This window comes from Monodon monoceros, unplaced genomic scaffold (genome assembly GCF_005190385.1).
Source record: "Monodon monoceros isolate NGI ecotype Baffin Bay Population unplaced genomic scaffold, NGI_Narwhal_1 Super_Scaffold_5, whole genome shotgun sequence".
Taxonomy (NCBI): Eukaryota; Metazoa; Chordata; class Mammalia; order Artiodactyla; family Monodontidae; genus Monodon; species Monodon monoceros.
The window spans coordinates 18,674,957-18,701,239 of NW_021703782.1; the positions used below are offsets into that span (position 1 = coordinate 18,674,957).

The following is a 26,283-nucleotide window of genomic DNA, read 5'->3' on the forward strand; positions in this document are numbered from 1 at the left end:
GATTTAAATTGTTTAATATTGGTTAAAGTTTGTTTTATGACACTAAATATGCTGTATCTGGGTTAAAGATTCATGTGCATTTGCAAAGAATGTGTATTCTACTGTTGGTAGAGTATTCTATAAATGTCAATTAAATTCATTTGTTTTCTGGTGACATTTAGGTCTTCTATATCCTTGCTGATTTTCCCTCGATTAGTTCCATAAGCTAATGAGAGAGCAGTATTGGACTTTTTAATGATAATTATGAATTTCTCTATTTCACCTTTCCACCCTGTCAGTTTTTGCTTTATGTATTTTGAAGCTCAGTTATTAGCATACACATTTAAGATTCTTCAGTCTTCTTGGTCCTTTTTTATATGTATTAATTTTCTTTGCTTGCAAGCAAAAATTTTAATAAAAAACTCCAGATTTCTTTAAATTCATGTTTGTGTAGTATATCTTTCTCCATCATATTCTTTTATTATGTCATTATATTTGAATTGAATTTCTTATAGACAGCCTATAGTTGAGTCATAACAATCTGTCTTTTAATTGGTTTACTTAGACCAGTTACATTAAATACAAATGTTGATATGTTAGTTCTATCATTTTATTATTTCTTCCTATTTGTTCTATATTTTTGTTCTTCTGTTTTCCTTTTTCTGTCTCCTTTTGGGTTATTTAAACATTTTTCAGTATTCTATTTGTATAGCAGTTTCTTAATTGGTTCCTTTAAGGATTACAATATATATACTTACCTTTCTTAGTATGCTTAGAATCTATGTTTTAACCACTTCAAGTGATTTGTAAAAACGTTGACAACAATTTTGTCCTTTTACCTACTCCTGTTTATGTTGTTGTTGCCATGTGTATTATATCTACATAAAATTAAAACCCTGTGACCCTGTGAAATAATGTATTTTTTGCTTTCAACCCTCAGATATATTTAAAATAACTCAATAGGAGAATAATCTATTAAATTTACCCAGTTATTTACCATTTCTAATGTTGATTTTTTTATTCCCAAAGTTCAAAATTTCCTTCTGATATCATTTCCTTTCTATCTAAAAAAACTTCCTTTAGAAATTCTTTTAAAGGATGCCTTCAGGCGATGAAGGCTTTCAGCTTTCTTTCATTTGAAATTTAAAAAAATTTTACCTTCATTCCTGAAGGATATTTTTGCTTAACATAGAATTCTGGACTGACAATTCTTTACTTTCAGCACTTGAGAAATGTTTTGCCACTTCCTTCTGACCTCTATATTTCTGATGAGAAACTTACTGTCATTTGAATTGGTGTTTCACTATAGGCAATGCAACATTATTCTCTCTAGCTGATTTCAAAAAATTTCTCATTGCCTTTAGTTTTCACATCAGTTTGTTTATGATATGTCTAGATGTGAATTTCTTTGAGTTTATACTGTTTCAGGTTCATTCAACTTCTCAAGTCTCTCTTTTGCCAAACTTAAAGATTTCAGCCATTAGTTTTTCAAATATTTTTCAGCACCAGCACTCTTTCCTCTCTTCTTCTGGAAATTTAATTACATGAATGTTATATCTTTTATTATTAACCCACAGGTCCCTGAGGCCCTGTTCATTTCTTTTTCAACCTTTTTTCTTTCTCTTGTTCAGATTGAATACTTTCTATTTATCTATCCTCAGTGTCATTGACTGTTTCATCTCAAATCTGCTATTTAACCCATCCAGTGCATCTTTCATTTCCATTACCGTACTTCTTATTTCTAAAGTTTCCATTTAGCTCTCCTCTATATACCCTATTTTTTTGCTGAAACTTTCTCTTTTTCTATTTGTTTCAAAAGCATTTATTATTACTTGTTAGAGTTTTTGTGTAATAGTTGTTTTAGTGTCTTTATCAGATAATTCTAACCTCTGTGTCATTGGTATCTGTTGATTACCTTTGCTTATGCAAACTTGGATTTTTCTGGTTCTTTGTATGCGAAGTAATTTTGGACTATTTCCTAGATCTTTAAAATATTATGTTAACAAACTCTGGGCTTTGCTTAAATTCAAAGTGCATGTTGATATTTTTCTTATTTTGCAGGCAGCTGTCCTGGTTAGGATCTGGCCACACATTCCAACCTGCCCTCCGTGCATGGTCCATGGTTCCTATGGCTGTCCAGTTTTCAAAGCTTTTGCAGTGCTATTCAGCTCTGCCTCACTTCTGCACCACTCAGTGGCCAGTCTGAGTCCTGGATGGTAGCCTCCTCAGTTCTCAACTTTGGTCTATAATTAGGAGCAGATGCAGGCATGTGTAGCTCTGAGGTGAACCCAGGACTTCATAGACAACTTGTGGCATCACTCTCTTGAACTCTTCCCTCTCTGTGCTCTTCCAGATACTTTCCAGTTCCCTGCAGCTCCCTTTTCAATCATACAACCAGAAAACTAGGGCTCTATTCAGCCTGCTTTATTGTGCTTTCCTATTCATTCCTGCACCTGTACATATGTCCATTGCCTAGTGATGGGTGAACAGAGAAAGAAAACAAAAGTAACATGAGTCTGCCACTGTCGTAGAGTCAGGGCTCCCCTGTCCAGAGCAGAAGATGCCTTTCCTTGGAGTTCTGGCTCTTGTGTGTTTCTGAGGCAGCTTCTACCACTATTGCCATGGGGCTGCCTGGGAACTGGAACCTCAGAAAACAGACAGAAGGGGAGAAATGAGACTACTGTGCTCTCTCACAGTTAGGAGCTCCCTGTCCCCTCCTCCAACCAGGACTACAGGACTTCTCCTGGGACTCTCTCCAGCTGGGACCCAGTGTCTGAGAGATACTGGAAGAAAAAATAAATGGTGAATTTTGCTTTCTCTTCCCTGCTGCTATTTGCTTTCCAGAGTCCTGAGATAACTGCTTCATGCATTCTGTGCAGGTTTTATGGGTGAGTTCAGTGAGAGAGATGGGGTGGGTTGTACTTGCTTCACCTTATCCAGAAAGAGAACTGTGGTTTGCATATTTATGTTATGAGTGAGAAAAATAACTATACTATCGTCGAGTCAAGGCACGTTCATGGGCTTTCTACATTTTGACTACCTGCATCTCAGTATTTTTATCTGAAATAGGACCCTCTTTTTTTCCAATAGCAAGGTTCAGAAATGCCAGGGTTCCCTCACATGGCAACACCTCCTATGGGGCCCCAGGGAGGGTTGTGGTTCCACAGGCCCCACTGTGGTACTGCCTGGCTCATATGGCAACATGGCTACTGTGGCCTTGGTGGACATTGTACTTTGGCCTCTCCTCTGAGATGAGTGCCAGAAGAGAGTTTGGGGCAGAGGACTGACGTGACCTGATTTTATTCCCTCTGGCTGTTGTGTGGAGTATCAGCTAAGTGGGCAGAGACAGTAGCAGGTAGGCCAGTTATGGGGCCACAGCAACAATCCAGGTACAGGTGGTAATGGAGATACATTCTGGATCCATTTTTGCAGTTAGAACCAATAAGATTTGCTGATGAATTAGATGTGGGTTATGATAGAAAAGAGAAGTTATGAGTGACTGTAATGTTTTCAGTCTAAGAAGCAACAGGAAGAATGGAGTTGCTATGCATTGATTTGAGGAAGGTTGGTGTGGAAAAGCTTTTTCTTTTCTCATTTTTTTGACAAGTTGGGTTTGAAATGCCAATTGGAATGAAGAAGTACAGAATAGCCAGCTGGATGCAGGAGCTGGGAGTTCAGGAAGACTGGGTATAGGTATAGGTGTGGAGGTCACTGATGCCCATGTCATATTTAAAGCCATGAGATGATGGGAGAAGATCACCAATGGAGAGCAGAGAGGAGAGAGGGCGGAGGATAGAGCCCTGGGGAACCCCAACGTTATCCTGCTGGCGAGGTGAAGGAAGGTTGGGGAGAGGAGGGTAGGAAAATTTTGTGGTGTGCTGGCCACCACGTAAAGAAAGTGAATTAAAGAAGTTTGAATCATGGGAGGAATCCAAAGTTGCTGACAGGTCAACTCAGATGATATCAGGGAATAAGAATTGGATTTAGAAATGTTGAGTTCTCATTGGTGACAGGAAAAAACAGTTTCTGGGGAGCAATGGACGAGATGGAGGAGAAGGCCTGATATTCAAGAGAGAGTAGAAGGATGAAAATTAAAGATAGAACTCATATATTTTATTTCAGTCATTTTGGGGGCATGAAGGATACACAAGATGCAGTTGGAGGGGTAAGTGGAGTTAGAAGCATCGAGGCTTCCTGTGTAAAAATTCAGAATTGTCAGAAGGCATTAATGACTAGATACACTTGATGGGTTCTGTCCTCTCATTTTCTCCTTATCTTACCAATTTCGGGCATCTCAGCATTCAGCAAAGTGCCTTATACTTAGTAGGTACATATTAGATGTTTGCTGAACAAGTGATATATTTCAGATGATTCCAGGAATCTTTGCAGCACAGTCTCATGTAAATGTCATATAAAAGATACCTCTACATAATCCAGAGGTAATATGTTTTTTCTCAATTACATTAACAACATGCACTTATTTTATAAAGTTAATGAAGTACAGATTATCAGTACAGACAGTGTTTTTATGAACCCAGGCAGTTCAATTTCTCTTAAAAGATTGAAATGTATTAGCAGGGATGAAGACAGTTCCTCTTGCCACTACTTACTGTCCCCCGAGCAGAGCAGAGGCCCCAGTGTATAAGCCACTTCAGAATGTGGTCGCCCTGTGTCTCTCATCACAACCTGAGTGACCGGCAAGTGCTTCTTATGGGAAAGGACTACTGTGTTGCTGGTCCTAGAAAACAAATACAACCACCTTAACATTATTCTGAATAATGTACAGAAGAGTAATAGTCTTTGATTGCAGTTCAAGGGGTATTAAGCTAAATTTGTAAGTACATAACAGTAGGGAAATCAAACATCTCATCTGAACACTTACAAACATACTAATATATTGAATGAGGTCTTCTGAGGACCAGAGACCTTTGTTCATCTACGTGACCATAGAGAAGAAAGCAGGCAGGTCCAAAATTATGGTCATGGATACAGGCATGAGATTACATTTCAGTGCAATTAGCAGCTCATTGTTCTTTCCAATTCAGCCACTGTGTAATACTTAAATGCAGAATTTACAGAAGCAACAGCAATCTTCCTTCATTTAAAAAAAAAAAAAAAAAAAAAAGACAAAAAACAAAACCACCTGACTGACAAGACTTAGGTTTTCAATACTTGGACTTTTTTTTTTTTACTAAAGTTTCAGAAATTCCTACTGTGGTTATGAGGCATTTCCTTATTTGTTGAAGCCATAAATTTAAAAACAAAATCAAAACAAAATACTGATTCAAAACCATGATGAAGATATGATACAATATATTCTTAAAATTAATAAATGGGCTAATGCATGGGAAAGTGCTTTGCCAAAGATTGTCACCATCCATTCATTTGACAAACACTTATTATGCTTCTATTTGCCAGGCCCTGTGTGTTGGGGATGTAAACTTAAAACCCACCATCAATGCCCCCCAGTGGATGTTATAAATAATAACAATACCAATAATATCATCATGTAAGTGACTATTTGGGGACATATTAATATCTATGGTTTAATACAATAGGATTGGAACAGGAGCCAGAGGACCTGGCTGGTAAGTTGGTTGTACAAACACCGTCCTCTCTGGACAAAGTAGGAAGGTTTTTCTATACCTTGTAAGCTGTTCATATTTTTCATTGTATACTTCAATTACATACGTACTTCTGATTTATGAACAAATACTAGTTTGTCTAATTTATTGTTCTGTGTAGAACCTAGTAAGTTTTAATTCCAAATAATTACAAAGCCACCACTCACTCTTGTATATACAAGTTGAAACATTTGAAACTGCCACTTTTGCAGGTCAAAAAATCAGCTGTTTCACATGGTTCAACCTGACAGCTTTCCTGCAAAAAAAGTCTTCCTAACTTAATAGTTAATCATTCCAATTCTGCTAGGCATTGAAATATTCTTTTAAGTTAGAAAATGTAAAATTGTTAAGATTTTTATTTTGTTTAAAAATTTGAACAAAGTGACTGGCAGTGCATATGGTAAGATATGAAAAATATGAAATAAAACCCTAAAATTTAAGAAACAATTTTTAAAAATCAGATTGCGTCAAAAAATCAGACTGAATTAAACAACATGGCTTTATCTGGTGAAGCCCCTGCAACTCCTGCTGTTAGAAGTACACAGGCTTCATCCCAAGCACATAACACCTGACTTTGTTGGGAATGGTATTCACAAGCTAGAAGATGTCACTGGATTATGCGGGAGGGGGTCAGTCTGGAAACTTATTTTGTTATAAACACAGGGAGAGCACACCAAATCAATTCCTGGTATTTAATATCAGTAAACATTACAAATAGTATTTTAATTCCCGTGATTTCTATTTTGGTAGAACATCTTAGAGGAAAAATGTAAGTGCATAAGTTCCTCATTGAGGATCTTTGAATTTTAAGGAACATTTTTTTTTTTTGCGGCACGCGGGCCTCTCACTGTTGTGGCTTCTCCCGTTGCGGAGCACAGGCTCCGGGCGCGCAGGCTCAGCGGCCATGGCTCACAGGCCCAGCCGCTCCACTGTATATGGGATTTTCGCGGATCGGGGCACGAACCCCCGTCCCCTGCATCGGCAGGCGGACTCTCAACCACTGCGCCACCAGGGAAGCCCTTAAGGAACCCTTTAAAAGCTACGCTTTCTATGTAGCAAAAAGCTACATTTTAATTCTGTTTTTAACATTGACAATGCATTCACAGCCCTGAAAAAAACTTTAAAAAAATCATAATGCATGTAGTGTGCATTGAGGCAGATAGCATCATAAAGTCTTTTTGTCCTTTTGTTGTTTGCAAAGTACCTTCCTGAATCTGAGAAAATTTTAAACTCTTCCTATTTAAAAATTCTTTATTAGTACAGGTCATTCCCACTGTCCATGCTTTATGTAAGATATTATATGCCATGTTCACCAGACTCATTCAGAACTGCCTAATTTTTAGTTACATCTGTTTTCTTCTTGCTTCTCAATTGTTTCCAAAATTTGTAAAGATTGCATGAATATCTAGGTATGAAAATTTCTCACAAACAGTTTTAAACATTCAGTAAGAGAACTTCCAAATCCACCTTTTTTTGGTTTTAGTTTCTAATGCTCTAGAAATTCTTCTGGGTTTTTTTTTTTGTTTGTTTTTCAGTAGACTTTTTTTTGAGGTATAATGGAGCTTTGACTACTTTGAGTTGTTGGGAAAGCTGCAGGCGAGAAATACTGGGTCAACTTTAAGTTTTATAATTGCTGGGGAGAAAGAGAGACTGGCGACAACATAATTTTCATCACCCAGAATTACACATTTTGAAAGCTCCCAGGCTCTTTTTTGGGGTTAGCTGTTCTGCTGGCTCATCCCTTTGGCAAACTCACACTGTATTAATTACTGTGGCATCATAAGACGTATTCATGTCTGGTAGGGCTGGTCTCCCCACATTGTTTCCATTTTCAGAATCGTCTTAGCTATTCATGTACCATTCTTTTCCAAATAAATTTTAGAACCTGTTTGTCACTACCCCCCAAAATAAACAAATGTTTAGCATTTGTTTGGAATTAAATGGAATCAAGAAAATTGTTTGGAGGAGAGATGCTTAGTTTTCCTATTCATGGCAGTGGTGTGATGTCTCCATTTATTTAGGTCTTCTTATATTTTCATAATAAAGTTTTATGATGTCTTTTTTACAAAAGTCTTGCATATTTTTGTTATCTTTATTCCAAGGTACTATACCCTTTTGTTCCTTCTCCTAGTAGTTTTTATATTTTCTTATAGTAACACATTTTTGATAAGAATCCAGTTATTCTAAGGTTCAGTAAGTAGCCTTACCAAACTCTCACTAATTTCAGTAATATTTCTGTATATTCTCTTAGGTTTTCTTTGTTGAAAACGATATTTTCTATGAGTAATGTATCTTTATTTCCTTGTTTCCAGTCTTTCCAATTGTGGTTTTGAATTGCCTCATGTATATTTTTTAATCTTTCTATTATTCATTTCTCACCTAATTGCATTGTAATCAGAGAAACTGTTCATAGGATAACAACTACCGTAAAATTTTTTGAGTTTTGCTTTATGGAATATTGAGAAAATCAGTTTGCAAAAATGCACTACATGTGCTTGAGAAAATTATGTATTCTACAATTTTATGTTCCCAAAAAATCAAGCTGTTAATTTCATTCGAAAATATTCTATCTTACTAATTTTTGTTCATTTGATTACCAATTACAAACAGATGTACATTTAAACCTCTTCTTACCATGGTTGATTTGTAAATTTCTTCTTTCAGTTTTGTCAATTTTTTTCTGTATACATTCTGAGTCATTTTTATTAGAAACATACAAGTTTATTAGCATTGTTGTTTTTTTATAGTGAAATTAAGCAATATCTTATAGTAATAGTGATCTTTGTCCACATTAAACCTTAAAATTTTACTTACTTTTTCGTATATTTGCCTGGGAATTTTTTTTTGGCATTTTGTTTTCAATATGCCTAGGTTTACAAACAAGATATATTTGTTTTTAATTCAATATGACATCTGGATTTAAATGGTTATTTTTGTCATATTTATTGTGCATGATTACTCACACAGTTTTTATCTTGTACTTGTTGCTTTCTCTTTTTTTAAAGTCTCACTTTCTATCTTCTTTTGTATTAACTAAGTTTTTAAAATCCCATTTTTTCTTTCTTCCCTCTACTGATTTGAATATTACATGTTTTGTTTCTGTTATTTAGAGGTTACACAAATTTTAAGACATAAACTTTAAGCAATTTAATTCTAATAAATATTTACAAAACAAGTTTTAAATTTCAATAATATTTTTATTTCTAAACATTCTTTTAGTTCTTTTGTAAACCACAATCATCTCTGTTAATAGGATCTGTTTTCTCGTGTTTCAAATTCATACATACAGTTACATGTTATCAGTGTCTAGTATTTTCTTTTAGTTTTTAACCTCTGAGTTTACAATTTTTTTTCCTCAATATTTCCTCCTGCCTCTGAGACCTTCCTTATAAGATCACTTTCTTTCATTCTGAAAACCATTCTTAAAAATTCCTCTTGTGGAGTCTGCTAGTGGTAAATTTCTTCAGTGTCTGTTTGTCTGGGTTTTAATTTTATTCCACTTTTAAAAATATCACCTGGGTAAACACTGGGAGTTTGACAGTTATTTCACTTCCGCCCTGTGAGGGGTGTGTCCCGCCCTCTGTGGGCTGGGTCCTGGGCTGTTCAGGGGGGTTCTGCTGGCTGGCTGTCTTTCCTTTAAGAGTCTTGCTTTCATCTCTGCTCCTTTTAACATTCTCTTTGGTGTTCTTTGATTTCACCATGGTGTGTCTAGATATGGATCTACTTTTATTTATCCTGCTTGGTATTCTAATGTTTTCTCAAATCTGGACATTTTTCTGCTATTTGAATATTTCCTCTTCTAATTATCTCAAATCTTCTCTTCTGAAACTTTAATCAGACACATTTTCAATCTTCTCCACATGACTCCTCCATGTCACTGCTTTTCTCGATCCCATTTTGCTTCTCTCTGTTCTGTGTCATTTATTTACACATATTTTCCATTTCACCAATTTTCTGATCACTTGTGTCTAATATCTGATCCAACAAATCTTAAATTGAGTAAATATTATCATTGGCTAATATTCTTTTGCAAATCCCAATCATCTTTGTTAATAGGATCTGATCACTTTCTCATGTTTCAATTCCAGTTTTGATTTTTCAAGCAGCTCACATATTTATTTTATCTTATGTTTTGAATGTATCCATGATCTGAGACTTTTAGGCATCTAATCTACACTTTGTGGTTTCTTCTGCCTCCCACATCTGTCCTCTGGTGTTGTATAGCCCTGGATTGTGAGCTTATTTTTGGTGGCATTTTATCTGTGAGAATCCTGTGGGGTCTGTGTGAAGGGGGAGGGCAGGCCTCCAGTGAGAATCTCATGTAATCCTATGATGAGCCAGTGGTGCTGCCAACCTGTGGCTATGTTAACTTAATTTGAGGACCATCCAAGTCATATAAATTTGGGCTCCAAATCTGTGTGAGGGCAAGTCTGTAGACATGAGTTTTCAGGGAGCTATTTTTTTCTACCCAGAGTGCCTACTGGATGATTTGTCCTTGTCTACCTTTTCTTTGGGTTTGCAGCCTTTTGAGACCTCCAGTTGCATGGAGAGTTTTGTATTCTGTATATCCTCTTTCATGGACTCAAGGCCTTGTCTGGTTTCCCCTGTGTGGCCATTTAAGAGAACGAAACTGGGAATTAGGAAGGTCAGCAAACAGCCCTGGGTCAGCCAAGGGGTGGTCATCTTATTAACTGGATTAACTTAACTTTAAGAAGTCAGATATTTCACTTTCAGTGAATGGGAAACATTAATTCCTATTTTGTCTTACTAGAAAAATAAAATGGACATGATTAGTTACTCACAAGTAAACAAAAATAGCTACCTAATATTTTAGGCTTCAGATTAATGATATCATACACATCAAAGCTTATACTTTTAACTTGCTAGGGAATACTTTAATTTTTTCTCTTTATTATACTGTTGTGTCCAATGTCTGCCTAAGGTACATCGTTTAAGCAATAAAAAAATTACAGTTTGCACAGGGAAATTATATGGAAATCACCATTCATTCCGGTCAGCATCACAGTTGCAGTAATATTGAGAATCAATGCAGTTCCCCTCTAATCCACAAGTACATTTTTGAGCATCAGGCAGAGAACCTCCCCAGTAAGTGTGTGTTTCATTGGTTCTTCCAACCCACCAGCTCACTGGGGTTCCATCTGAAAGACAAGTATGAGAAAGGTGACACCTACTTTGCCCCCCACTACCTGCCTCCCCAATATAGTTCCTTTACTTCCCTCTATTTAAAACATAGAGAGACTACTTTAGAAGTGAGCATATTTTAACTGTGCAATAGGATCATTTTTAAGAGGACTTCCAACTGTTTAAAAATATATATTTTAATGTCAAAACTTACGTTGTCACCAAATTCTTTCTTTTATCAGAAAATGAGCATGTAGTCTCCTTAACTCATTCAGGCATGATATTTACAAACTTTTCTTGAGGATTCCACTTACATAATTTCTTTGGAAATAACATTCAAGAAAGAATTGTCATCAAAATAAAAACCACAGTAATTTACACACTGAATCTAAAATCTGTTTGAGATCCTAAAATGTCATTAAAACGTTTAATGTTATTATGAGAAATATGGCTTTCTTTCACTTTATTTTTTAGCTAAAAACACTGGCATGTGTTTAAGACATGTACTTCCTAGCATGTCCTAAAAGTTTCTTGGAGACGTGCTTCTTCTTATACTGAATGGGTTACTCTGTATTTGGAAACTAAAGAAATGGCACTGATAAGCCTTCTTCATGCCTGAGGTGTCTTCAGCTTGAGCAAGTCCGAGACAACTACACCCAGTTCTTCACCACATTCCCCTCCTCAGTGCAACGTATAATTGACAGGGCCAGAGGCTGCCTCAGCTCTGCAGGACTGCTCATTTACACTAAAGATGCTGCTGAGGTCCCAGTGTGGGATTACAGTACACCTGGGGGAGGATGATCAGAAAAGATGGCGCACACGGGAGGGTGGAGGGGAAACAGTCCCTAGTAAACAGAGAATCAGGGCAGGAGGGGAAACGGAAGTGACATCAATTCTGCAAAGATGCCTGTCCATTTTCATGTGCTCTTTCAAACTCTTAAATTGTCCCCATCAGGCCCCCACTAAGAATCTGAAATAACTTTCTCCCTAACTTACAATTGCCACTGCTCATTATGGCTCCCTGTTCAATGAGACTTCTGCTTCTGCTGACAACCTCTCAGCTGGTAAACACATGGACTGCATTCATTACCACGCACTGCAGGCCCAGTGCGTGACACGTGTGCCAAGAAATCGATATCAACCATCTTTTTTTTTTAATGTGTTGAAAACATCTTTGGGGGGGTGGAAGATCTTTTTAGTGTATTATTTAATAGGTACTTAATAGACATTTTTCAAAATTCCATCTTAAAAATGTAATTATTCAACATCCTCTTTCATCAATCTGAAGAGCAAAGAAATCATTATATGCCAATGTGTTACTGTGTGTTTACATTTTTCTCTCTAAAGTGAAAATCATTAAGTGTTTTTTAAAGGTACAAAATGCATGTGGCTCCACTCAAGATTCTTTTGAGTAACTTAGAGAATTTGCATAAGAAATAATTAGGAATAATATGAAGAAGAATTAGAGGCTGAAATGAAAAGGAATAGGAGAGATATCAATGACCAGGGTGCACGGCTCTACTTCCTCAATTATTTTAGCCCATAGTTCACTGTCCTTCTCTCCAGCCACAGCTACAATCCTCAATGACCTTAAGCGTTCATAGTATGGTAACCAAATGGTTTCCTAGAGTCAACACTTACTGTCATACAACTTCCTCTTTAGCCACCTGTAATCATATCCCCTGAAATTATATGTAACACAGAGACCTTAAAGATGCTGAAGGAAAAATGTTTCAGAACCCTAGCAAGGTCCTAGGCCCTCTGCTCCTCCCTGGCCCTCTTGGAAAACAAAATTTACACAAGAGCTGCTGCACTGAGGCCCCAGACTTGCTATATCTCCCCTCAAGATCACCACCTCCTCCGTCTCCTGTTAACTTCTGAGAATTTGAACAGTGGAAAATTCCTGAGAGAGAACTGAATTTTGACTGACATTCCCCAATCTACCCTATAAAATTCCTAAGCTACTTGTTCCCCACATTGCAGTCCCCTTGTACTGTTTTCGCGTTGCAACCTTCTAATGAGGGACCCAGGCTTTGTTGTGTTCACTCCTTCCACACAAGAGTAGCATCAAAGCTCTGCACACCCATTTGTGTCTATTGATAATACCGAGCTAATTAGTGCAACAATTTTAAGGTGTATTGGGCTACACTATTTGCCTGCCTCAACTCAACCTTAATTAAACACTTCTGGAAATATATAGGTCTGTAGTGAATTTGTTTAAATTAAGTTTGTACTAACAATCCTCCAGTAGCAGCATATAAGAAATGCAAATAACTTGGCATGTATGGTTAATGAAGGCCCTTATTTTGTTTTTTTAGCAAGTGTTTATTAAGTTTATAAGTCTTTTCTCTTTCCATCTTTCCCCCCAGCCCCAATTAAATACTTGTTTAAGTATTTGTTTTTGTTGCTGCTGTTGCTGTTTTATATATTTATTAACATATCGAAGGGCTAACAATTGAGCAACCACATGCAAATCAATAGGCAGACACTGGCACTCCAGACGGGAATCCTTTGCTGATCTGGGTCGTGTCCAGGTTCTGGAATAGGCCATCTGCTAGTTTGTATGAGTTTGCTCCATGACTCACTGGGTGGTTTTGTTTTATGACTTTGTTAGTGGTTGTTTCCAACCATACTCTGTCTTTGCCTTGTTTTCCCTGGTTAGACAACCCATAACAATAATTTACTCTCCTGGAGGCAGCTTTCTCATTCTTCTGGGAACATACAATTTTAGCTCGGTGATCTATTTGGCATCGATCAACTAACAGTAAGTACTAACTAGCACTAACTATAAATTCAATAAACTGGAGAGATGCAAATAAGTAGCCTTTACTTCATGCCATTTATAGATGTGGTGCAATTAAGTTCTGGCAAGGTTAGTGTCTTAGCTATGAAGACTCAAAAAAGATAAAATGATTTCCTGAGTCCCATAGCTGCTGAGTGACAGGGACTTGTCTAAGTCCTAAGAGCCTGAACTCAGAGAACCTGCCTACTGCCCTCTGCTCATTCCACTCCCCAGATGCCTGATCAGAGAAGGGGCAGGCCAGCCTCCAGAAAGCCAAGCAGTTTCATGAAGGCAGTGAGGTTGCACATTCCAACAGCATGGGATTTTTCAAAGGAAGAAAATATAAAATTAAACATAAGAATTTTCAAAAGAAGAAAAGATATGAGAAATAAACTATTAGCACTTATGTTGTGTGAAAGAGGCAGGGATACCAACATTGTTGCCTAATTAACAATTAGCCAAGACACTAATTGCATTGTCTATGAAAAAGAATCTCATGGAATAATCACCTCCAGATCACTAAGCCATGTTGTTGTTAGCAATCCTTCCCAAGATAAGACAGAATTAAGATGTCCCTGCCCTTCATGGCAGATGAGCACTGAGCATTCCGGGGGCCTCCTTAGGAGGCTTTTACTGCTCAGTTGCCCAGTTGAGTCTAGGGAGAAACTTCAGATCATTCCTGGCTTTGAGCAAAGACCTTGGTCTTCGCTCCAAAGAAGAGTATCCCTGTCACTTCAGATGTGATCCGGGCACTATGGGCACAGATTCTCATGCATCTCTGGCAGGCCATTGTGACCTGTGGGGACTACAGCCCACAGTGTCTGATTACTCTGATTACTCACCATGGGGAGTTGAAAGCCTTGACTTCTTGCAGTGGAAAGTCAGCTTCTGCTGGCAGTGGTCCACATAGTCAATTATGGCCTGGAGCTGGTCCATGCTGGCTGTGTACTTGAAAAACACAGGTTGGGGGCTTTCTCCATTCGAGCTTTTGACACTAACCAAGTGGGAGCCATTGTGCTGCACTGAGGTCCATGCAGTGTCTGGTGGGCAGAAGAGGGGTTGGGAGGGAGAAAGGAGACCGTGATGAGAATGGAATCATTAAACATAAATATGGAAATCAGAAGCATCTTTTATCTGAATTAAGGTTTTTATTTTTGTAGCAATCAGATCTCTTTGACATTGGAATCAGCAAGTGGAATTCTTAAAATGTTGACAGTAGGGATTCTCTTTATTGAAATTTGCATTACCATTACTATAGTCAACATTGTCAGGGGGTCAATTTTTTAAATTCTGTATTATAATACTCAAAGTTATAAACAGAACTTTTTGGCTTTTATTTTTTTCTTTCCATTACTATAAGAGGAAAGCTAAAGATTATCGTGTATATACTTATGTTTGTAACAAGCATATTCCTCATCTCACTGAGCATCTTTTCCTCTGATAATCAAAGAAATGTATACAAGACACATTTGAGGAACAAGCAGCCCCCAAAACCATTATTTTGATCATGGAAAATAATGGAAAATAAGTATTTTTGACAAAAATTGACTAATAATGTGTCAGCAACTCGTTCAATGGCCAGTACTAAAAAACACAGTGCCTTGGGGTATCTAATATAACAATTCCTAGCGGTAACCATTGCTACATGAATGTCTGCTAGAAAATTCTGGCATATTTCTGTTACATGGATTACCTATATTTTTTCAAGAGGTTTAAAAAACAATGCACGCTTCACAATATTTATAACAGAAGAAAAACACCTTGACTTCTTTTATCTTCCCCAAAATAACCTCCCACCATGAATGTATAGAAGCTCCCACAGTATAAAAGGCCCATGGCTCAGTGGCTAAAAGGCTGAGTTCAAGCTGCCTTAATTCAACTATATTTATAATGTCATGTCATATAACTTCCTCTGTAATATGTATTTGATAAAATGATCAGTATCCACACAAACTTGCCGTATTACAGGGGCAGGAAACAGCCTTGTGTTTATTTTTTATTATTTTTTAATAGCTAATACATGAGCAAGGTTCAAAAATCAAAACAGTGCTGCATGGAACTCAGTGAGGGGTCCCCTGCTCCTTTTCTGCCCTGAGAGTTTGGGTCTGGGAAAAACCTACAGCCATGCTGGTGTTTGCAAACCCTTAACACATCAAATACATCCAGAGATCCAGGGAAAAGAACCCTAAGGGCCATGGATAAACCTCCGATTCAAAGCCTATGGAAAAGAACATCACAAAATATGCAAAAACTAGCCAGGACAGGAACAAACTGTGAGTCAGCATGACTAATGCAGTTTTATATTCAATTAGGAGAAAAGACTTAACGGATCACCTGTCTCTCTGCTCACTAAAGGGGGCTGTGAGTGTTCCTATGGGAACTTGAAATCCATAGATTGTGTTTCCCCCTTAATCATGTTTTCACTAGACATTTTATATTTCAACATTTTCCTGGAAAATTACTTAAATGCGTCTGGCATTATTTTTGGTAATTACCTACTCCCATTCACCCTCAGGGTTTCTTCCATCAAATGAAATGAGGGTACAGGGAGGCATGCAGAAGGCTGTGTTAGGCTTAGGAGTTCATCAGTTCCCATGCCACTGTGTCATTTATTTTCATGGCTTAGAGCACAAAGAAAAATGATGTGCCTGAATAATTCATACAGGCTAGTGGTCAGTATGATAAATTTATGGTCTTGCATGGTTAAGGTGTAATAATAGAAATCTTTTGAAGTGGAGAGAAGAGAAAGGTTGAAAAGAACCTCAAAACTGCCCTTCTGAAAAAATACTTTAAGTGGTTGCCCTTTCTAGAAATATTATTTAAAAGACCCCAACAAAGACACATTATGTTTCCCTAATATTCCACAACATATTATTTCAAAACTATGAGTAGAAAGGAACCTTTGACATGACACATAATCTTAGCCTTCAAGCATGAGGAGACAGACTAAGGAATTTAAGTGACCAGCATGATGGAAAAATACTTAGCTGTTACTCACGGTAGTCTGAAGCATAATTTTGGATCTGAGGTAATTAATTTTAATAGTGGTCAAATTTAAACAGGAATTTTGAACTATTGTTGAATTAGACCCTATCAGAACATGTTCATCCAACTCACTGGAGCCTTTCCTCTGCACAGGAGCAGGGTGGCCATTGGTGGCACCTGGTTGACTGTTTGCTCGGACAAATGAACCTGCAGCCAAGTTAACTTGCTGGTTTGGTTTGGTAAGCAGGATATAAATAATGACATTGACTTACCATATCATATGACATCCTCCTCCTTCTGTTTGTTTTGCCAACTTAGATCCACTTTGCAATTGGCAACACTTCCTACACTTCATAACAGACCTCTGAACTATACAAGGAGTCTTTCATAGCAAAACAAGTGGTTGGATGGAAAAAGAACCAGATCTTTATTCTACAGATTCAGGTAAACACACATTGAAAGCATATCTGCTATGCTTATTTCAATCTCCCTGAGAAAAAAAGACTTCATGAAAAATATGATGCCTTTATATTTTGTGGGACCATCGCTCATGATCTGGAAATTGACCTCGAGGAAAGTAAAGGCAAAAATCCCTTCTCCCACAGATGCCTGAAATGAAGTCCAATTTGTGTCCAAACACCACCTCTTTGGAAATGAAGCCAGCTGCCTCTGTTTCTTCTGATGGGAAGAGGGTACACATTCTGAGAAGACTGGGAAGGCAATATGCCAAATGATTTAACTTGTCACATCTATCTCCAGATAAAGCTGGTCAAGAAGATGCACTCAGGATGATAAATAAGGACAGACTGATGTAAACACTAGCAGCCATTCCTGGATCCACAAAAATAATCTGAATTCTACAATAGAGACCCACAACAGCCTTCTCAGAATTTCTCCCCCTGTGTTACTATCCAGAGAGAAACACTGTTATAACCTTTTATCCAGCCCAACCCTCTGGCCACACAGATGAGAGAAATGGCAGTCTAGAAAAACTCACTTGCCCAGCTTCACAAAACTATGTAACTTTGCCACACATTTCTAAGCAACCCAGCGTGAGGCGCTGAGCTTTCTGAGTAGGTAAACTTCTCAAAGAGTGCTGAGGTCTGTAACCTTCCCAGAGTGCCTTACCCATCTGAGCCCTCTACTATATTTCCAATGAAAAAACTCCAGAAGAAAACAGAACTAGATCCTGGGCATTTATGTGCCCACAGTGCTGGTAATGGCCAACTGCGCTGCTCTGAATGTCCAGTGGGTGCCCTGAGGAAGACAACGGTCAGCTCTCACCTGGCCCTGCCCTAGATCTCAGGGGCCCTGGGCCCTGCCATGTCATCTGTTTGTCAAAGCCAAGGATGACTGGTGTGTGTGTTTTATTGAAGGGGAGAGATGACAGCTCTAAGCAGACAGTCTCCAGGCCCTGGGAGGGCCCAGAGGTGGCACTCAGGCCAGCTCCACACCTGTGGGTCCCTCTTGATCAATATTTGTATGAAGACCCTCATAAGGGCTGCCACAGATCTGGGGCCTTGAGGCTTTTCATGATTTATTTTAATATTTTGAACACAAGAAAATGCTATAAGATACAACTGGATATCCTCAAGGGAATGCCGCTACTTCACAGCCTTCTTCCCTAGGATTTCAGAGGGTGATATTTTCACTTACTAGGTCACACTGAGTACAGTTTTGTGTGTCTGCTCATTCATAAGGGTAGGCACCTGCTATTTAACATGAACTGACACTTACTCAACACGACATATATTGTCTTGAGGCAACATGTACGTGTGCTTGGCCCTGTGCCTAAAACCTCCCAAGAGCTCAGTTACTGGGAGATATTATTAGTGCTTTCCCTTGTTTATCAGCCTACCACACAGCACAAGCGCAAAGTAATTTCCTCAGATGTACATTATATATGCAATTATAAAATTAGATATGGACAGAGTACAGGGTCATGGTCAATAAGAGATATGGGTTACAATCTATGGTCTAGGAAAAGTCAAAAAAATCCTCTGAGCCTCCAATTCCATATTTGGTAAATGGGGAAAGTGGACCAGGCAGCATCTAAAGACTGAATGCTATTGTCTAGCCACCTTTGAATGCTAAGGCAATGAACCAAGCATGCTGCTGGCCTAACTGCTCTCTGAACATCTATATGTTTATTGTTCATCAAGACCATTCACTTTGTCCACCTGTAAGGCCAGGGCAGACTGACAGAAAAGCAGGAAAATAAACTTTCCTGAAGCATTTGTCTTTTTTCCCTTTGGGCACAGTGACAGGACCTGCTCTAGAAATTCTGCATTGCCAACCACACTAGGCTGCTTGTTTTAGGAACTACCTTTACAAGCTGCAGGAGGCCGGCCAGAAAATGTACCCCCAGTGGGGGCAGGAAGGGCTCTTTCTAGGCAAAAGCCAGGATAAAAGAGATGCAGGTTCATGGTGTATGAATCAATGCCCATTCTATAGAGGGCTTTTAAAAAAATGACATGAGTTATGTGTAAAGCAGTTGGGCTGACTGCCCTTTGCTAAACCACAGTGCTGGAGGCCTGACACAATTTTTTTTGCAGTACGCAGGCCTCTCACTGTTGTGGCCTCTCCCATTGCGGAGCACAGGCTCCGGACGTGCAGGCTCAGTGGCCATGGCTCACGGGCCCAGCCGCTCCGCGGCATGTGGGATCTTCCCAGACCAGGGCACAAACCCGTGTCCCCTGCATCGGCAGGCGGACTCTCAACCACTGCGCCACCAGGGAAGCCCCTGACACAATTTTTGACACAGGGAAAAGGATGTTTAAGAAACACAACTGTGTATATTTTAACCCCAAACTCCTGATTTATCCCCCCGCTTCCCCTTTGGTAACCATAAGTTTGTTTCCTATGTCTGTGGGTCTATTTCTGTTTTGTACATAAGTTCATTTGTATCATTTTTTTTAGATTCAACATTTACGCTCTACTATATATAAAATAGATAATCAACAAGGACCTACTATATAGCACAGGGAACTATACTCACTATTTTGTAATAACTATAAGGGAAAAAAATCTGAAAAAATAGATATATATGTATGTATTACTAAATCACTTTGCTGTACATCTGAACCTAACACAACATTGTAAATCAACTATGCCTCAATAAAAAAAAGAAAAGAAACACAATTGCTTGGTTTGCATAAAGGCAAGTGACTCAGCAATAATAATGAGTAAAAAGTTCTGGATTATTAACTTGTTGAGTCAATAAATCAAGATCTGAAGGTGCAATGGGCAGGGATGCCATAGACCCAGTCCTCAGCTTGTTCATCAAGCCTCCAGGTGATTTTTATGGACTGGAAGTTGAATCACTGCTCTGACTGCAACCTATCTTCTTTCTGTGACAATCATTCTCACAATGCAAGGTCTGAGAAGCAGTTTCTGAATCTCACAACTATGAAAATAGCCAACAACTACCCTGGGTTTAGGGTGGGCACAAACAGTTCTATCTTTCTCAGTGAGTAGAGCCATTGGCCTTCCTCATCTTGTCATCAAAGAAGTTATGTTTTGTTTCTTCTGTTTAGAAAGCGAATAGGTCTGTCAACAAATTGCACAGGCAGTCCATTCAAAATAGTTTACTATTTTGTCTTGTTTTCGTTGTCTCTGTACTAAAGGTACTAAAAAATACATGCAGAGTGTGTCCTAGTACTACATTTTTAAAGGATATTACCAAGGATATATATATTTTTTTTTCATTCTGAAATCTGATTTTTTTTTTAGGCCAAGTTTAAGTTTATTTATTTATTTTACATCTTTATTAGAGTATAATTGCTTTACAATGTTGTGTTAGTTTCTGCTGTATAACAAAGTGAATCAGGAATACATATACATATATCCCCATATCTCTTCCCTCTTGTGTCTCCCTCCCACCCTCCCTATCCCACCCCTCTAGGTGGTCACAAGGCACCGAGCTGATCTCCTTGTGCTATGCAGCTGCTTCCCACTAGCTATACATTTGGTAGTGTATATATGTCCATGCCACTCTCTCACTTCGTCCCAGCTTCCCCTTCCCCCTCCCTGTGTCCTCAAGTCCATGCTCTACATCTGCGTCTTTATTCCAAGGATATAATTTTAACCATTGGTTTAGAATTCTGTTTTTTGTATCTTTTTCCAAGTGTTAGTAATTGTTTTTTAATAATTAGAGGGTGTTTAATTGTCCACAGGCATCGCAGCATCATGGAGAAGGCAAATTTTTCACAGTGGACATATTTCCAGGTTGGAAAAACAGAATCAGGACCCTAAGATCTTCCTCTATCAATAAGCAGATTTGTCAGGGGGTACCTCATATGACCCCTGGGCAGTAAGGACCATTTAGCTGTAACTTTGTTTCATTCCTTGGATTTTCCCCAGGAAAAATTTGGATTTAAAAAATTTTTCATTAAATATTTTGTTGTGTAGCTGCTGGAGGTAGTCACTGGTCTTTGGACTGGCCTGTGTGTTTCTCTGTCTTCAGCACATTGCTTTCCTTACGGTGTTGAGTTTAATAAAAATCCTTGGTATTTAATAGTATTTGGAAATCTTCACTGAAGTAGTTAACTCCTGCTCTCCATCTTGGGTATGTATGTGTGTCTCATGATCCATTTGATGTTCCATCTCAGTCATAACTATGGAACCCTTACGACGTTGATCTTTTCACATAGAACAAGAATATACTAATTTCAGGAGTTTTACATGAGAGCTAGGCAACTATAAACTTCTCTAAAAACCTTTAGTTACCCAAAAGGCATTGTGATACAATAATCTCTATGTAATGTTTGTTCATTTGCAATGTAATATGAAGATATATAGTTATTAAGTATGCTTTAATAATAGACATTTACACATCAATATAAATCATTAAATTATTAGCAATAATTTTCATGAATCCCTACACAAACACATACACACACATACACACCTTACAGCTCTTAAAACTTTCCCAGATTACGTTAGAGAGTTTAGAAGATCCTTAATTTAGAGAATTAATGTCTCATACTTTATCTTAATATATGTGAACCATTCCTGTTGCATTTGTGGATGCATCAGAGCCACAGGGATTCAGTGATGGATCATTAAACCTCACCCACAGCAACCTATATAAATAGGAACAACAGGATAATTGCTTGGACCGTGAAATGAGTAGCGGCACCAAAATTTTACATCTGCATTGGTTTTATTTCTCCATTCTGTGATGCCCTTTGTTCCCTTTCCATTTTAATGTTTTGGACGATAGAGTAGCCTGTGCCTGCTAAAACCAAAGATCCTCAGCTAAACAACAGTGCTTTCTAAACCCATGTGCACATAAGCATCTCTAGAGAAGCTTAATAATAATACAGCCTCACCTGGGATGCTGCCCCGCAGAATCTGGCTGTGGAAAGCAGAGCTTCTCCTTGGGGAACAAATACATAGGGACCTGGAGAAGCTCTATCATGCTGGATAGTGTCCACTAGTGACAGTAAAGCAAACAGGAGCCCTCTGGTCAGGTTAAATTAATTTGTAAAGTCACACTCCAAATTATATTTTTCAAAGGTTGTATTGCCAAGGATGTTATAACCACCCAGTAGGCTTTAAGAAGATACATTACACTTGTTTTATAACCAACAGATCTCCACTATCTAATAAATGACCAATAGGCAACCCAAACTTCACATATTCACAACTGGAATCCTGGTCTTCCCTTACAAACATGGTCCTTCCCAAGAATTCTCCGTCTCTGTGAGTAATACCTGCACCTTCTTTCCAGGGCTCGGATCCAAATACAGGAGCCCTGCTTGATGCCTCTCTTTCTCTCCATCGGTTAGTCCACCGGTTCTAGCTCAACACTTCTCTCCTCCTCTTCCTCTGCTCCCAGCCTGCTACCCGCCATCACCATCTTGGCTCGATTACTACAGCAACTACAGTCCTAACTAGTCTCCTTGCTTCCTCTTGGTGCCCCATGATGGTTAAAGGCCCAAACTGCACAGCTGGTGTGAATCCTGGACCAGCCCCTTTCCAGTCACGTGACTTGAGGAAAGGCCACCTTCTCGTCCTTCCACCTGAGTCTGTCCAACATGCCAGCTCCCCATGGCTGCAGGCCTTCGGCACTTCCCTCCTCCCTCCCCTTGAAGGCTCCACCTCAGGTTTTCTCAGCGTTGCTTCTTTGATGTGGTTGGCACAGATGTCACTTTCCAACTGAGTCCTTTCTTGATCCCTCTATTGCAAACTGTAACCCATCCTTCTACAGTCTGTGACCCTGTTCCCTGCTTTGTTCTTCTTCACAACACCTGCTACCTTGCAACATGCCAAGTATTTGATTCGCTTCTGTCAATGATCTGGCTCCCCACCCCAGAAAGCACCCCCCACCAGGGGAGGGAGGTGTTCAGATTCACTCCCTGATGTGGCCACAGCCGTGCCTGGCTCAGGGCAGGCGCTGAGTACACATGTGTTTAATGTTGTCAGAAGTTTTTTTGCAACTCTTCAGTTCTGTGCCTTTACTTGGACGTTTCTTCAGGTCACCTGGGGAAGGAAATGATTCACATCCTCAGCAGACAGTTTTCAAGGCCATCGTGTGTATAAACTGAGCAGGAGGGTTAACCAGCAGATTTCACCTTTTCCCTCCCTTATTTAGAGGTTCTTTCTCATCTCTAATGTAAGAAAAACCTGCTTGTATATCATCAGGTATTATTCTAAGTTACCTGAAATCAAAAGCTGGGCATCTGTTTTTACTGTCTCTTTGCATTTTGATGATAACTACTCTTCTCTCTGGTGGTAGGGGCCAAGGTTCACTCTGAAAAGGTAACAGCAATTGCAGGGAATCAAAATACATCAGCTATGGTATCAAATTAGCATTAAAACAAAACACCTTTGAGATAGTTACACATTCCAAAGGGGCTTTATAAATATGCACAACTAAAGCTTCATGGGGAAGCCTAGACCGCGGGTTCACTAACATGACTAAAATACTTTTCTTTTATTACAACCATAAACTGCAGAAGATCGGGCCCTCAGCTCTCGGTTATTCCTCTTCGCAGCAAATACCTTTCCTTATAAACGTGACCTCAGCCTGCCAATAGTTAAGTATTAACAAAATAGCTTCAGTCATTGAAACGTCACTCATTTTGGAATGTGCCAGTTGGGATTATTTCTACCTTTCTAGAATCTTGGAATTTTTCAGTGTCTATGGAACTCTGCTCATAGAATTAACCCAAGACAATATATATGAAAGTCTTTAACATGCCCTAGACTTCTGTGATAATTAAGAACTTAATTGATAAAGGGAAATGTTTTATTGGGATGCTAGCAACTTTATTTAGCTTTTTTTGTTCTTGGCATTTGCTTGAGCCATGGTAATGAAAGAAAATCAAAGCAGAAATTGAAATCACTTGAAGGCCTGTTATAAACCACTGGAGTGCAGTATATCTAGAATGATCCCCTGGGCTGTTTCCTCACATATTTCACTGATCACACATTTTTCAGTAAAGGTAAGCCAATGTATTTAACTCTGTCATCACACTTCAATATTTTGGTCAGTATTTATGATACAATGTTTACCCCAAAGCCCAAAAGAGCCATACTCACACCCAGTGCAATGCTCTGCAAGTTCTTGCATTTTCTGTACCAACTTTGGGGGTAGTTTTGGGGCTGGAAGATATATTTGACTGAATTCAGATCTAATCATACGATTAGCCACTGCCAAAATGCTCAGATTTCGTTTCAGGTATGAAATGGTAGTAGGTAAAAAACCACACCAGGATTGTAAGCTACTCAGAAAGCATCATCATAAATTTATCCACAAATAATTCCCTCCTCGTGAGAATTGCAACCCTGTCAGGGTGACATGTAGCCATAATAACAGAAGAACAAAATTATAACTAAGTTATAGTTGCCTTAGAACAATTTATAGTTGATTTTTTTCCGATCATTAGCTCAGAATTTGCAGAGTCAAATTCTGTGGTTGTTGAAGTACCTGTTAGGTCTACACTGCTAGAGTAACAGAAAGTTTTCTTGGAGGTTTGTCCTCTTTTTATTGGTAAAATGTTATGCGAGCATGGAGGAAAAGTTATGGGTAGAGACACACATAGATACAGGTACAGAAGAGGTATAAAGAATTTGTATCAACTCCATCAGGGCAGTTGTCATTCATTAAAGTGGATGCTTTTGTCCTTTGTGGTCCTATACTGTAGGCGGAGATGTTAAATTAAAACGTTTCAAAGAATTAAAGGCATCATAAACAATAAGTCGTAAACAAGTCCTTTAACATATAATTAGGTTTCTAAGGAAAATAAAATATTATTTATACAGTTGCACAAGAATATTATTACTTGAAGTATATACACTTTAGAAACATTTATTATCTCCTAGATAAACTCATGTGATTACAGATTCAAAAGAATACAAATGGATGCTTTCATAAATTTGAAAAGTGAATATTCTCCTAAGTCTTTGGCATTTATTGACATGAACTAAGAAATGAAGTTTATCCCTTTTTGTTTCAGATTAATAAGCAAAGATTTATTGTTAATTTTGCACAAAGAACATAACGTTTAATTACCACCTCTTAACTATTTTAGAACATTATGTTTAATACTTCTGAGCAATCATATTACAATTACAATCAAACTGCACATCTACATAAAGCTGCCACTAGGTAAACTCTACTTGTCCCATCTGGGTTTTTCTTGCACAGCAAGTATTTACATGAGTTTAACTGTCATAAAAAAGGCTTATTAGCATACCTGTCATGTTGCAATATACAAGGGATGGTCCCAGCGGGCCACTTCCGTCTGAGTCGATATAGTAGAGCCCTGAAGAGTTTCCTCTGTGCCTGTGGGCTTCACATGACTGCTCGTAGACAGCTGCAAAGAACACGGGTCTCAGGCAGGAGCTACAGTGGGATGGATCCCTCCATGTTGTGAATTAAGTGATACTTTCCCCAGTGACACTCATTCTGCATTGCTCTCAGGGACATTTTCTTTAGAGGAGTGTTTCCCTGTTTCAATCAGATAGAGTGAAGATTCTGAAGCACAGAGTGAAAGATTTTAGGAGGGATCACTGTGGGACATGTGGATCTGAATCCTGTATGTTCTAGAAACACAGGATTCTTTTCAAAATTGTGATAACTGGATTTACTCTTCTCTAATTCTTTTTTGTTTCATAATATCTAAGCACCTGAAGTGCATTGGCTTAATCTCCCTAAATCATCTGCTTTTATCTAAATAATCATGTTATTTTATAAATTACTCTAATTATACTCTTTGTTTACTTAAAACAATTTACATGTGAAATGCATGTTTTTCAATGAGATGAATTTCACAGATCAGCAACTCTTCTTCATTCAGTTTTCAAAGTTTGCTTTAAAAAGAAACATCCTTAAATGCTTTGCAAATGATAATTCAAGAAAATTGAAATTCAAAGAAACGTATATAATATATATGAAATATCTCTTTATAGTTTCAATTTATCTTAATTCATAATTGAATTTTCTACATGTACAATAAATGTTTCTCTGTGTACAAGGCAAGTGATCAGCACCTGCAGATGATGGACTCAATTAATACTCAGAAGACATTTAAATGAGTGATCACACAAGCGGGAAGAGATATGGGAACATATATATATATAACTGATTCATTTTGTTGTAAAGCAGAAAAGAACACACCACTGTAAAGCAATTATACTCCAATAAAGATGTTAAAAAAATAAAAAATAAATAATAAAATAGCGATAAATAAAAAATAAGATCTTGTGAGAAAAATAAATAAATAAATAAATGAGTGATCAACCCAGTAACATCTCCAGTGT

The 26,283-nt window shown here is 38.2% G+C and overlaps 1 protein-coding gene across 5 annotated transcripts in view; it reads right to left on the reverse strand.

Moving 5' to 3' along the window:
* The window catches only part of LOC114884218 (contactin-associated protein-like 3), a 186,548-nt gene that overhangs the window by 28,003 nt on the left and 132,262 nt on the right, over positions 1 to 26,283 (reverse strand). For all 5 annotated transcript variants that reach the window (XM_029203035.1, XM_029203033.1, XM_029203032.1 and 2 more), the window contains 4 exons: positions 25,218 to 25,337; positions 14,370 to 14,567; positions 10,606 to 10,762; positions 4,590 to 4,717 (listed from right to left, as the gene is read on the reverse strand). In XM_029203035.1, the coding sequence (XP_029058868.1) occupies positions 4,590 to 4,717; positions 10,606 to 10,762; positions 14,370 to 14,567; positions 25,218 to 25,337 (603 nt within the window). The remainder of the gene's footprint in view (positions 1 to 4,589; positions 4,718 to 10,605; positions 10,763 to 14,369; positions 14,568 to 25,217; positions 25,338 to 26,283) is intronic.